Source organism: Alligator mississippiensis, chromosome 14, assembly GCF_030867095.1.
Source record: "Alligator mississippiensis isolate rAllMis1 chromosome 14, rAllMis1, whole genome shotgun sequence".
Classification (NCBI taxonomy): domain Eukaryota; kingdom Metazoa; phylum Chordata; order Crocodylia; family Alligatoridae; genus Alligator; species Alligator mississippiensis.
The window spans coordinates 40,058,355-40,071,631 of record NC_081837.1 but is presented as its reverse complement, the minus strand read 5'-3'; the positions used below and the strand labels follow the sequence as shown (position 1 = coordinate 40,071,631).

Sequence of the window (13,277 nt, the reverse complement as noted above, 5' to 3'; positions counted from 1 at the left end):
CTGAGGGCCCAATCCTGCTTCCCGCATGGTGCTGTGCTCTGCACTCTGGTCCCAGCTCTCCAAGGCAGGGCACCCCCTACATGCATAGTCCCCCCAACCCAAGCTTCATGGCCCCATGCACATGCAGTCCCCCCTCCCTGAGCTCTGTGCCCCTTGCTACTTTAGGTTGACGGACGCTGACCGGAAGCGGCTATGGGAGAAGCGTTACTACTTCCACACGGAGCCCGGGTCACTGCCCCTGCTGCTTGCCAGTGCCCCCAGCTGGGAGTGGGCCTGCCTGCCCGACATCTATGCCCTGCTGAAGCAGTGGACCTACATGAACCACCAGGATGCCCTGGGACTCCTGCATGCAACGTAAGACAGTGCCCGGGGCGTTCACCTGGGTGCGGGGAGATTGGGGCTGTGCTGAGAGCCAAGGCAGCTCCTTCTCCTTGCCCTTGCCCTTGCCCATTCCTAGGGCTCTTCTTTCTGCCCCTGAGCCCAGAGCTGGGTGACCCCGATCGTAATGTCCAACTGGAACCTCTAAACTCAGTCTTAACAGTGTGCCGTACCAGGATGAGGGTTGTGGTGGGTAAAGTGAGGACAGCAGAGGAGCTGGAGGATCCCCAAACCCTCCAAAAATCCCAGGGATGATTGCGGGGACCCAGAGGCTTAGGTCTTGGTGTCTCTGTGGCTAGCTGGTGGCACCGGTGGGATGGCATGGTTTGCCTCACCTCGAGAAGGGCCGTTTGTGATGCCCTCCTGGTAACATGTGTCTGGTGGCTGTAGGTTCCCCGATCAGGAGGTGAGGAGGACGGCTGTGCAGTGGATCGACTCCATATCCGACGCAGAGCTGCTGGACTACCTGCCGCAGTTGGTCCAGGTGGGTCACCCAGGCGAGCATGTGAGGCTTGCCAGGCCCACAGTGACCAGGACAAGGTCCCACCTGCCCATCTGTCCTGTCTGCTCATGGAGGAAATGCTCCATCTCCCCTCTTGCAGGCCCTGAAGTATGAGTGCTACCTGGACAGTCCCCTGGTGCGGTTCCTTATGAAGCGAGCCATCTGCGACCTCAAGATCACCCACTACTTCTTCTGGTAATGCTGGTGGAGGAGTCGTGGCCTTTGGGACGGCTGTGCCCCCTGCTGTGGCTTGCCCAAGGGAGGGGGGTGCTATCCAGGATCTCCCCTGGTGTCGGGTGCTGGGGTAGGGGAAATGTTCCCATGACCCATGTCCCAGCCGTGCCTCCTCCCCTGGGGCTCCCCTCGCCCTCAGACCTGCAAGCCGCAGCTCGCGTGCTGACTGCTGTGGTTGCGCTCTCTCCTCAGGCTACTGAAGGACGGTCTGAAAGACTCCCAGTTCAGCATCCGCTACCAGTACCTGCTGGCGGCCCTGCTCTGCTGCTGCGGGAAAGGCCTGCGGGAGGAGTTTGACCGGCAGTGCGCGCTGGTCAACACCCTGGCCAAGCTGGCCCAGCAGATCCGTGAGGCTGCGCCATCCTCGCGGCAGGTACGTGCTTGGCTGAGACCATGCCCTTTCCCCACTGAGTGTGTGGCAGGCGGCTGCCTCAGGTTGCCGACAGGACTCCTCTCTCTGAAGTGAGAGAGCAGGATGTGGAGCCCAAAACTTGACTCCATTTGAGGTCTCCAAGACAGCAGGAGCAGGGAAAGGGCTCTGGCTCTGGGAGGGAGCTCCCAACCACTCCAATCCCAGCCTCTTTTTTCAGGAGGTGCTGGAGGCCATGGGGGCCTGGCTACATTGCAGTTACTTGTGCTCCTCCTTTCCCCCCAGCCCACCTCCTGTGCTGGGAGACAACCCAGCAGTGCCAGTCTAGTGCTGCTTCTTGGATCTAACAGCCAGGGTGCCTGGGCAAAGCAGGTCCCCAGGCATATAGCGCTTCTGTGTTCAAGCTAGAAAGTCTCTCCAGGGGTTGGAGAGGGGAGCTGGTGGGGAAGGGGGTGGGCTGTGACATTCATGCCCTTCGCTGCATCCCATCGCCCCTCTGCCTCTGGCAGGCCATCCTTCGAGAAGGGCTGGAAGATGTGAAACAGTTCTTCAACATCAACGGCTCCTGCCGCCTGCCGCTCAGTCCCAGCCTGCTGGTGAAGGGCATCGTGCCCAGGGTGAGTGACCGAGCTAGGGGAAGGCAGAGACCAGGGGCCCAGGCAGCTGTTCCCCCTGCTGTGTTAGACCTACTTCCACTGGGGGGTGGTCCCTCTCTCCCCTCCAAAGCCCCTGCCCAGCAAGGGGGAAGAGGGAGGAATGCACCCTGGTGGGTGCCAGCCCCTCCTGCCCGCTGGGGTGTCTGTGGCTCTTGGCAGCATGGCTCTCTGACATCCTCCCCTTCTCTCCCTCCTGAGGGCAGGACTGCTCCTACTTCAACTCCAACGCTGTGCCCCTGAAGCTGTCCTTCCAGAACGTCGACCCCCTGGGGGAGAACATCCGTGTCATCTTCAAGGTGAGTCCCGCCACCGCCTCTCCAGGTTGGTGTGGGGCACTGGCGGTTCTGATCAGACATCTGTCAGCAGGTGCCTGCTTCAGTGCCGGTGGGGGAAGGAGAGCAGGTGCCCGGCACTCGGGACCTGGGAACAGAGCTCTTGGTGGAAGGAACCATAAGAGTGGTGCTGCGAGGCCTCTGCTGCATGACAAAGGCCATTTCCCTCAGTGATGCCTCCATTAGCATGAGGAGGCTGCTGTCTTGATGCAGCCTTTGGATGCCACATTAATAACAGCCCAACAGACTGCACTTGAGTCCAGTTCTTGACCAACTGGGCTTTCCCCATAGAAGCCAAACATTTATGAGCCTGTTAGGTCACTTAATCCATGGATGACATGGTTGCCTATAGCCTGTACCCTGAGGCAGTGACTGAGGTAGTTCTCAGCATCCCAAGTGTTGGGGTTCACAACCTTTCTCCATCCCATAGTGTAGGCCTTGCAGTTGGTGTGCGTCCCCTTACATGCACTCCTTTTAGGCTTCTACTGGGGCTCATCTCTTTCCTGCAATATGCAGATCCTTAGACATGACATGATCCTCCTGCATTTTGTTAGTCTGGGGGTTCACGTGAGCTGTGCAGGACGGCCAAGCACACAGGGGCCCCCACAACTCGAATGGCCTGTGTAGAATTGCATCAGATGGAGCAAGCTCCCGGGGGCACGCTGGGCTGCTGACATCCTGGGAACACCCCAGTTCTGACCATCCTCTTCCCACCTTGGGACTTGCAGTGTGGAGACGACTTGCGGCAGGACATGCTGACACTGCAGATGATCCGGATCATGAACAAGATCTGGGTGCAGGAGGGGTTGGACATGCGCATGGTCATCTTCCGCTGCTTCTCCACCGGCCGTGGCCGAGGTGAGTCAGGGCCCAGCTATGAATGTCAGGATAAGCAGGAAGAAGGCTTTGAAGGCGCTTCCTGAGGCAGCCTTCAACGAGGGGTCTCCACTGAGGTTGCAAAAGCATCTGCTGAGGACAGCTGTGCAGCTCGTTCATGAGAACCAGGCAGAATGAGCCCAGAGATGCAGGACATGAGGCTGGCAGCGTGGACTCTTTTCATGTCATTGCTATACACATGACCTCCCTAGACACACTGCCATCTTTAACCCCTTCATCCTGCTGGACTTCTGGTTGTTCACTAGGTGGTTATCCAGGAAGGGGACTACAGCAGACCTGACCTGTGGCTGCTTGGCCCAGCTCATGAGGAGGATAAATTGACATAAGCATGTGGGAGCAGTCTGGCTTCCCCTTCTGCATCTCCCCCCAGTTGCATCCACTGCAATTGTCCTACTATCTTTTCTCTATGTTCTGTGCCTGGGAATCGCATCACAGCTCTGCCCTCAGAGGGAGATGCCCCTGAAGGCACTTGTGGAGCGGTTTTCAGAGACTGACCTTGTCTGTAGAAGTTGCCCAGGGTTTGGCCTGAATTGGTGACAGACTAAAGTCTTGATGGCCTGTGCCAGGACCTGCCTGCACTGTCCTAGGTGGGAAGGAGTTTGCCTGGAGGGGCTGAAGGTGGAGAGCTCCAAGTAGCTGACTCTGCCCCTACTTCCAGGGATGGTGGAGATGATCCCCAATGCCGAGACCTTGCGCAAGATCCAGGTGGAGCACGGGGTGACAGGCTCCTTCAAGGATCGCCCTCTGGCAGACTGGCTGCAGAAGCACAACCCCAAAGAGGATGAGTACGAGAAGGTAGGGAGCCAGGGTGAGGGGGGTAGCTCTGGAAGTGAGACAGGCTGTTGCGGTCCACCTGGTGCAAGGGCATGAGGAGCTGGAATGGGGCAGAGCACCACAAGTGCATGCTCCAGCCAATGTGTCATCGGTTGCAGGCCCTCTCCACAAAGAGCAGCAAATGGATGGACCATGAGCCTGGCTCTCGCCAGTGCCCAGCCTTGTTTATACCTTTCAGGCAGGGAATCAAGCCTCAGTGCTCCCACGGTGGGGAGCTCACTAGCCCACCAGCACTTGTGCCTGGCCATAGACTTGCTTATCTGTTGGCCCGAGGGTAGCTGGATTTTTCTCTTCCATGAGAAGTAGAGCTGAAAGCAGGAGCTGCTGAGGGCTGGGAGGCTGAGCAGTACCCAGTGCCCACCTCTGCCCCATGGACTGGTGAATGAAGGGCTGGCTGTTCCTATGCTTTCTCCCACCCGTTCCTCTCTGAAGACTTGCTTTGCCCCCTGGGTGCCTCTAACCACCTCCTCCACCCTGCAGGCTGTGGAGAACTTCATTTACTCATGTGCTGGCTGCTGCGTGGCCACCTACGTGCTGGGGATCTGCGATCGGCACAACGACAACATCATGCTCAAAACCACTGGCCACATGTTCCACATCGACTTTGGCAGGTTCCTGGGCCATGCTCAGATGTTCGGCAACATCAAGAGGTGGGTGTCATCCACCGGGGCCAGGATCTCTGCCTGCCTTGCCTAGCCACTCTCATGCTCACCATGCTGGCTAGAGCAGGGCTTGGCCCCAGCTTCCTCTCCCTGCAGCTATTATGTTGGGGGCTGCTGCTGGGGTATCATCTGCCCAGTGCTTTGAGGCTGGAACAGCTGTAAGGAAGCTTGGCTGTTCTCAGCCCCAGTAGCATACATGGTGAAGAACCCACCAGGACATCTGTCTGCCCCCCTGGCTCGATCCCCGTCCATTGCCTGTTTCCCCAGGGATCCAATCCCTATTCTAAGGCAGGGCCTGCCTTCCTGTCTCCCTCTCTGGTGCAGGGACCGGGCCCCATTCGTCTTCACCTCGGACATGGCCTATGTCATCAACGGTGGTGACAAGCCCTCCAGCCGCTTCCACGACTTTGTTGACCTCTGCTGCCAGGCGTATAACCTCATCCGCAAGCACACCCACCTCTTCCTCAACCTGCTGGGCCTGGTGAGATACCCTTGGCAGGGGTTTACTGGACCTCCTTTCTGCCTGGCCCCTGCAGGCAGAGGCTCCATGGGGTGTCCCTAGTCTCTGCCAAAGGACAGCGAGGCCTTGAGGTGCCTCCTGGCCCCTTCTCCCTCTGCATCTGCAGTACCCCTCGGATTAGGGGCTCTGGCTGTTACAGCCCTGTGTGCTGGGAAGCTGGATGTTCAGCCCTGGGGTTAGAGTGGTGGGTGCTGGTGCCCCTCAAGTGCCTGCCCAGTCTATCTGAAGAGCGGCAATGACTGGCTTAACATAGGGAGCTCATCTGCCAGGCCAAAGTCATAAACAAGAGGTGACTGACACAGGCCGAAGTCAGGGGTCATATGTCTCATATAGAAAAAGCCTGCCCTTTCCTCTGTAACGAGGATGCTGGATGAGCCCTAATGGGAAAGCATGTCCACGATTCCCACAGGGCCCCCAGTGAGCAGAGAACCCCCCTAGCCAGTTGTTACACCCCCATTGACACAGCTGCCCTGCTCCACAGATGCTGTCCTGTGGCATCCCTGAGCTCTCAGACCTCGAGGACCTCAAGTACGTCTACGATGCCCTGAGGCCGCAGGACTCTGAAGCTGATGCTACCACCTACTTCACCAGGTAAAAAGATGTGGTGTTGGGTGAGAGCACCCCCCATGCCCTGCATGGGGAAGGTGACACCCATGTGTTACAGGTGGAAGATGGGGCCTCTGGTGGTGGCACACCCCACCTGTAAGGCAGGAGCCAGCCTCTGGGGTCCAGCAGCCCTGGTGAGGGGCCCTTGTGCTCTTGGAAGAGTCTGGCGCTCTGCACGGCAGGCGCCCTGAGCACAGGGTGCCTAGGATCAGCTAGACCCTGCTGTCCTCTGTGGCAGGTTGATCGAGTCCAGCCTTGGCAGCGTGGCCACCAAACTCAACTTCTTCATCCACAACCTCGCACAGATGAAGTTCACGGGCTCCGATGCCCGCCCCACGCTTTCCTTTGCTCCCCGCACGCACACCCTCAAAGCATCCGGCCGGATCCGCGACGTCTTCCTCTGCCGCCACGAGAAGATCTTCAACCCCAGCAAGGGCTATGTGAGTGGTGCCGTGGGGGATCAGAGCAGGGGAGGGGCTGCGCACAGGAGGGCGGCCCTGAGGGAGGCCTGGTCTCTGGCCCTCGGGCTTTGTCGCAGGAGAAGAAACGTCAGAGACCAGCCTAATCCTGCAGCAGCTTTCACTTCATCCTGGCTGGGCTGGGAGTGGTGAGGGGTTTCAAGCAAGCAAGCCCGTGTATACCCCTCAAAGCAGGGGAATATGCAAACAAACGCTGGATGGCAGCTCTTGCTCCATTCAGAGCCCATGACTGGAACTCAGTGCTCACGCTTTTTCTTCCCCGAGGTCCTTAGAGATGGTTTGAATCCTTTCTCCCTTCAAATCCCTGCTCCAGGCCTGAAAGCTTCCCCCAGCCTTCCCCAAGCTTCAAACAACATCAAAAAGAGCCCTTTCACTTTAATTTCTCAGCATCTTGCAGCTCAGGGCATGCATGGTGGGTCTGACTGGGTCTTGCACTGCGTGTTTCTCACGCTGGGTGTTACTTTGACTTCCCTGACATGGGTCGCATTGCTCCCATCACGCCTCCGTGTAGCAGAGCTTGTGGCGAGCTGCTCGGCTCACAGGTGGTTCTGCTTCCCGGTCCCGCAGATGTACATCGTGCAGGTGCAGCGAGAGAGCCCCCACGAGTTCACCTACGTCCAGCGCACCTTTGAGGAGTTCCAGGAGCTGCACAACAAGCTACGCCTCCTCTTCCCCTCCTCCCAGCTGCCCAGGTAGCCCTCCCCACTCCCCCTGCACCCTCCTTGGCACCACCCCTTTTGGAAGGGAGAAGAGGCATTGGCTGCTCTGCAGCTGCAGTGGGTGTTGCCTTTGCCCATGTGCCAGTGCATGTTGGGAGGGAGCAGACTGTGCCTTGCTCCTTGGCTTTCCCTGGCTCTAGGCTGCACCTGTGAATGCAGGTCTCCTCTGCAGACTGCTTCTTTCCACCCTAAGCACAGCCTGACCCAGTCTAGGCTTGGCCCACCATAGCCCTCCGTGGCTCACAGCACACCCAACCCACCTGAAGCCAGCTTGGTTCTCCTGTGCCTGCATGGCACCCATCAGATTCCAGCCCCCAGTTCTCCCCTGCTCCAGGTAGCACCCACCCAGCTTGGCATGGAAAGTCCTCTAGGCTTCTTGGCCACGAGAAGTGGTCCCCCTTGGGAACACAGCACGGAGGAGCAGGGCAGCTTCAGGGGTGCATTATGCAGCCCTCAGGTTTGCTAACTGATCTCTGTTCTCTTCCCCCTCCACAACCGGACAGTTTCCCCAGCAGGTTTGTGATCGGCCGGTCACGAGGGGAGGCCGCGGCTGAGAGGAGGAAGGAGGAGCTGAATGGCTACATCTGGCACCTTATTCATTCGGCACCCGAGGTCACAGAGGTATGGGCCTTGCCCTGCACTGGAGAGAACCAGGAACATTGACCTCATTGGGTGGATGGTAGGAGGGACTGCAGTCTAGAGATCAGGCAAGAGGCCAATGATCCTATTCCAGCTTCTTCTAGTGACTCAGGTGGACAAGATACTAGGCCTCAGTTTCCCCCTTCTCTAAGCAAAGGAGAAAAGCTCTGGCCTTGGTGGCAGAGTGTTTGCAGGCTGTGCTCAGTCAGAGCCTCCTGAAGCAGTGGTAGGTTGCCATTCTTGCCTGAAACGCTCCTGTGTGCTCTGTGGCGTGTCTGGCTCTGAAGAGTGCAGAGCTCGCTGCTGAGCGGAGAAAGACCTCCGGCATGTCATAAAAGCCTCTCTGCTTGCTTTGCAGTGCGACCTTGTGTATACGTTTTTTCACCCCCTGCCACGGGATGAGAAGGCTGCAGGCACCAGCTCGGCTCCCAAGCCTGCAGGTATTGCAAGTCTTTCTGTTTGTGCTATAATGGGGTCCATCCGGGGCAGAGAGACTGGTGTGTAACAGGGGTATGGCAGGAAGGGGTCTCCTGCTCCACTGCACCTGTCTTGTGCGGCACTTAACCACGAGGGGTAAATTCACTCGTGATGCTGCAAAGCAGGAGAACGGAACGGCTGGAAATGACCTCTTCAAAGAATACCATTTAAGTTCCTTGGTGGTGGGCGCTCACAAGTTGTCGTGGATGTGGTCTCGGACATGCTGAGGCCTGTCCGCAGCCCCTGTGTTGTGCTAGGCAACTCCATCCCTCCAGGAGCTCTGCTAAGTGATCCCCTCCTCTACCTCTTTCAGATGCCACATGGGCTCGCCCCATTGGGAAGGTGGGAGGGGAGGTGAAGCTCTCCATTTCCTACAAGAACAACAAGCTCTTCATCATGGTGATGCACATCCGAGGCCTGGTAAGTGCCACGCATACCCGCAGCAGCAGGCACCACACCAGCTCCGGCTTCATGTGCTGGTATGGTGGAAATAACTGGGATTTATTTGGTCTGTCTCTCCTACAGCAGCCTATCCAGGATGGGAATGACCCTGACCCTTATGTCAAGATTTATCTGCTGCCTGATCCCCAGAAGACCACTAAAAGGAAAACCAAAGTGGCTCGAAAAACCTGCAACCCCACTTACAATGAAATGGTATGGCTGACTGCTTGGAGCCCCCAATCTGGGCACATGGGTACAATGGGTACAGGCCATTCGCCAGGCACTCTATAGACAGGCCTAGCAAGGGGGTGAGAAAGTTAAGGGTGGGTTTGAAGGACACCAGAGCGCTGGCAGTAGGACAGGACTCTCCCACCATTGTGTACCAGAGAGCTTTGCTCTCCTCAGGTACTGAGCTCCTTTCAGGGAGGGCCTCCTTCACCTTGCCCTGTGCTGTGCCTTGCAGCTGGTCTACGACGGGATTCCCAAAGGTGATCTCCAGCAGCGGGAACTGCGTCTGAGCGTCTTGAGTGAGGAGGGCTTCTGGGAGAACATCCTCCTCGGGGAGGTCAGCATTAAACTCCGGGACCTGGACCTCACCCAGGAGAAGATGGGCTGGTTCGCACTGGGCTCTAGGAGCCACGGGACCATGTGAGAAGAGCAGGGGGCAGCTGCGTCGGTGGAACCACAGCAGCCCCATGATGCTGGTGCTCACCGTGCTAGGCCGTGGGAATGGGCGTGCATCCCAGGAGTTGTATCCTGGATCCAGATGGATTTCCTTGTCCACCAGCAGGAGACAGAGATGCCCTCTCTGTCAATGAAGGGGTTTTTCTTTGTCCTGTAGAAACTGGGAATTCAGAGTCTTGATAGGAAATCCTATTGTGACTTGAAAAGGCTGCAGTAGACATTTTTTTTTTAAGTTTACCTTGTGTCAAGGGAGCAATGACGGTGGGGGGTGGGGGGAAGGGTGGCAGGGGATATTGGGGACATTTCACTTATTTTTCTTTGGGATATCTTTATTTTAATTTTTTTTTTAATATTGAAAAGTAGTTTGTGCCCAGATGGGGCCTGGATGAAAGAAGAGACCTGGGAGGGCAGGGGGAGGTATGGGGTGCATCAGCAGTAAGGCTCTTGTTGGCCTTTCCCTAGGGGATTTTTTTAAAGGGATGTATATATAGGATTTTGGGGGGCACCAAAAGGCCCGGAGTCATGGATAAGGCCTCCTACTCTCTGGTTTAGGAGCTGTTGTGCTAATATACAAGCTGCCTCCTCTGTTCATCCCAGAGAATTTGCTTCCAAAGGAGAGCTGTGTAATTCGTACGCGTGTAGATTCTGGATTCCTGGTGGAGGGCCGGCAAGTCTGCGAACTGTGCTCCAAGGGGATGACAGGCAAGATTAATGATTCCCTTCTCCCCTGAAGTAATCCCTCCAGTACCCACTTTGATTCCAGCTGTGCTGCCTTCGCCAGGACTGCAAGGCCCCTGAGGCTGGCCTGCTAGTGATGCTGGCATTCATGCCCTTCATCAGAGCTCATTTACTGTCTGTACGTTGTCACTGGACTGGACTGATTTGTTCCAAGCAAGAAGAGACCCAAGGACTGTGCCAAGGACCTGGTACAGACTAAGCCTTGCAAGTAGAGGCAGTTGGATGTTGGAAGGGAGGGAGTGATCTTACGTCTCTTGTGAGACATTGCTGGAAACGCTTCTTCTGAGCGAGAGAATCCACCTCTGTGAACTAGGTGCTTGTAGCTTTGCCAGTTGTTCTGTACCAGGGGTACAGGGGGTATGCATCACAGGTATGGCCCATCGTAGAGGTGGGGAGGGGACTTGCTGCCAGATCCATGAAAAGATTACCCTGGCATCGAGCACTCACAACCTTTCTACTGAGGTTCCTCCGGTGGGCCATGCTGGGGAGAAGGAGCTGAGCACCAGGAAAGTAGTGCTGCTCCTCTCCCAACCCCTTCTTGTCAACCTTGTGAGTGAGAAACTTTGGTAGGAAATGAGATTTGGCTTGGTCCAATTCAGACCAGGGGGAACGAGTGCCTGTTTCTTAACCATGGCAGTTTTTAAATCCAGTTTTAAGAGAGGCCCTTTCCCACCCAGTGTCGGAGCGGGGAGCACGCCGCGTTGCCCCTCTCTCAGCAGTGCAGGCCAGATGGTGCGTGACCACGCTCTGGGGTGCTAAGCCTCCCATCCCGTCCCGGCAAGCCAACTGGGCGCCCTTGGTGCTTTGTTTACAGTGAGAACTCCGTAAACAGACGAAACGTTTCTCAGGATCGAGAATATGAACTTATCTTTATATTAAAAGTTTTAACTCTTGTATCTAGCAGGAGAATGGGGTTGAACTAAGCTGGGGTGGGGAGTGAGAGGGATTCTCCCCACTTTTCCCTCACCGTCTACCAGCTGCAGTTATGTCTGAGGGTGGCTTCTCTGCATCTTTGCAGATGGGTCTGAGAGAGGTGCGATATGGAGATGTCCTAGATCTTAGCCAAGTTGCCTCATCTCTTCAGTCAACTCTCTCCCCTGACCCACGCTCTTGGTCAGGGTGGGTGAGCTTCTGAAGACGGTGCCTGTAACTCTCTCGGTTGTAAAACAGTGGCATTCAAATAAAAGGAAGTGAATTGCAATGGACAGTGTGTGGACTCCTGTATCCCCAAAGGCTGTAGTGGAAGTATTAACCTGTCAGCTCAGCTATAGTTTCAGTCTCCCAGAGTTGCACTGCTCTATGAAGGAGGTGGTGGGGTGCTCTAGCCAGCTAAAAGGGGAGATAAGCAACATCCCTGTGGTTCTGGGACAGGCTCAGGGTGGGCAGGTGGGAGTGGGGGGCCTTGTGAATGGAGTTGTGACAGGAGCCCATCCCCAGGCCTGCCCCTCTACCTCTGGGCTACCCACCCACCCATCTCGTCTGCCATGCCTTGATGGAACTATAATTATGGTGTTACTCAAGTGAGAGGCTGTTTATTTACTACACCAATGCTAGGGTTCCTTATCCACCGCTCCAAACCTCCCCTACGTTGTGGCCCACACCTCACAGATAGTATATAACTGTTGACCTGCACCCTGCTCTGGCGCTGGGGTCTCATCAGCCCCCTGGCACTGTGCCCCAGCTGGCACTTTGCACAGTAATGTGCCCCAATGAGGCCTCCTCCTCCCCAAATAGCCTCAGCCCAGTCCACCAGATACAACAATAGCATAAATGAGCTCCTGGGCTGTAACATAATACAAGTCAAAAGCCACACTCTGGTTCCTTAAAACCCCAAACTGCTCCTCGCACATTCAGCACCCCCCAGTTCTGGGTACCTTATAGACTTCCAGAGCCTCATTAGTCACAGCATTCTTGGGTAGCTCTGCCATGCAAGAGCTCTTTTTCTCCTCACCATGGTCGAATGGTCACAAACTACTACAAGATCGTTTCAGGCTGGACATAAGGAAGAATTTCTTTACTGTCCGAGCCCCCAAGGTCTGGAACAGCCTGCCACAGGAGGTGGTTCAAGCGCCTTCATTGAACACCTTCAAGATGAAACTGGATGCTTATCTTGCTGGGATCTTATGACCCCAGCTGACTTCCTGCCCTTTGGGCAGGGGGCTGGACTCGATGATCTTCCGAGGTCCCTTCCAGCCCTAATGTCTATGAAATCTATGAAAATCACCACTTGCCAGAAACCTCTTCCTCCTGCCAGCCTTGGCCCTGGGGTTTATATGTGCCTAGAGGCCTATCCCCTTCCTGTCAGCTGACCGGCTTGGGTGGTTGGGGTATTAACCCTCCTGGTGCTTTTTCCCGTAGACTCGGGTCTTAATGGGGCAGCTCTGCCTCTTAGGAACAGGGCTAGAGTTCCCTGTTACAGAGATGTACCATCGTTCAGCTCTCGGACACTAGTTCTCGGACACTGTAGTGAGGGGTCTTGCTGGCATACTCGCTCTCTGGCGCCAAGGCTGGCACTTGGAAGAGAAGCCAAGGACAAGGTACGTTGTGGACACCAAACTTCTAGTCTCATGTCTTTGAGTCAGAGTTGAGGTGAGAGACGCTGTTGACTCACCTATCACAAAGAGGGGACTCAAGTCCCCTTGGTTTTCAAGCCAGTCCTTGCTAGCACTAAACCAAAGGTAAAAAGCTGTTAAGGAAACTATAGTCCGGGAAAGAAGATGAAAACGTGGTGCAAAGCATGGAGTACAGGAGAAAGGGCAATTATTCAAGATGTCCATTGCCAGTGGAAGGAGACTGGAGAGGACAGTGCAGTTGTCAGAGCTTACTTAGCTTGGTCGTGTTGCTGCACAAGGCTGTTGCAATGGGAATGTGAAATCCATGGTACAAACATAACTGGTGCTTAAAAGATCATATGTCGCTACAACAAGTTCAGGTGCTACATCACTTGTAGTTACAGCTTGTTCCCATAAATACCCTCTGAGTGAATGGGTGCCCCTGGGTCGCTATGATGGCACCTGCCTAGGGCGCAATCGGGCTGCTCAGCAAAGGCTGGAGGAAAGGACAGATCCATCTGCTGGGTTTGCTGCAATCCAAGTCAGAAGCTACTGCC

At 55.9% G+C, this 13,277-nt stretch overlaps 1 protein-coding gene across 4 annotated transcripts in view; it reads left to right on the top strand.

The window, feature by feature from the left end:
- The window catches only part of PIK3C2B (phosphatidylinositol-4-phosphate 3-kinase catalytic subunit type 2 beta), a 62,865-nt gene extending 51,496 nt beyond the window's left edge, over positions 1 to 11,369 (top strand). For all 4 annotated transcript variants that reach the window (XM_014609145.3, XM_059717606.1, XM_059717608.1 and 1 more), the window contains 18 exons: positions 166 to 354; positions 769 to 862; positions 981 to 1,075; positions 1,307 to 1,487; positions 1,994 to 2,101; positions 2,344 to 2,436; positions 3,201 to 3,330; positions 4,028 to 4,164; positions 4,684 to 4,853; positions 5,190 to 5,346; positions 5,867 to 5,976; positions 6,230 to 6,431; positions 7,038 to 7,162; positions 7,693 to 7,810; positions 8,187 to 8,268; positions 8,619 to 8,725; positions 8,831 to 8,959; positions 9,210 to 11,369. In XM_014609145.3, the coding sequence (XP_014464631.1) occupies positions 166 to 354; positions 769 to 862; positions 981 to 1,075; positions 1,307 to 1,487; positions 1,994 to 2,101; positions 2,344 to 2,436; positions 3,201 to 3,330; positions 4,028 to 4,164; positions 4,684 to 4,853; positions 5,190 to 5,346; positions 5,867 to 5,976; positions 6,230 to 6,431; positions 7,038 to 7,162; positions 7,693 to 7,810; positions 8,187 to 8,268; positions 8,619 to 8,725; positions 8,831 to 8,959; positions 9,210 to 9,398 (2,416 nt within the window). In that variant the 3' untranslated portion in view covers positions 9,399 to 11,369. The remainder of the gene's footprint in view (positions 1 to 165; positions 355 to 768; positions 863 to 980; positions 1,076 to 1,306; positions 1,488 to 1,993; positions 2,102 to 2,343; positions 2,437 to 3,200; positions 3,331 to 4,027; positions 4,165 to 4,683; positions 4,854 to 5,189; positions 5,347 to 5,866; positions 5,977 to 6,229; positions 6,432 to 7,037; positions 7,163 to 7,692; positions 7,811 to 8,186; positions 8,269 to 8,618; positions 8,726 to 8,830; positions 8,960 to 9,209) is intronic.
- The last annotated feature ends 1,908 nt before the right edge of the window (positions 11,370 to 13,277 follow it).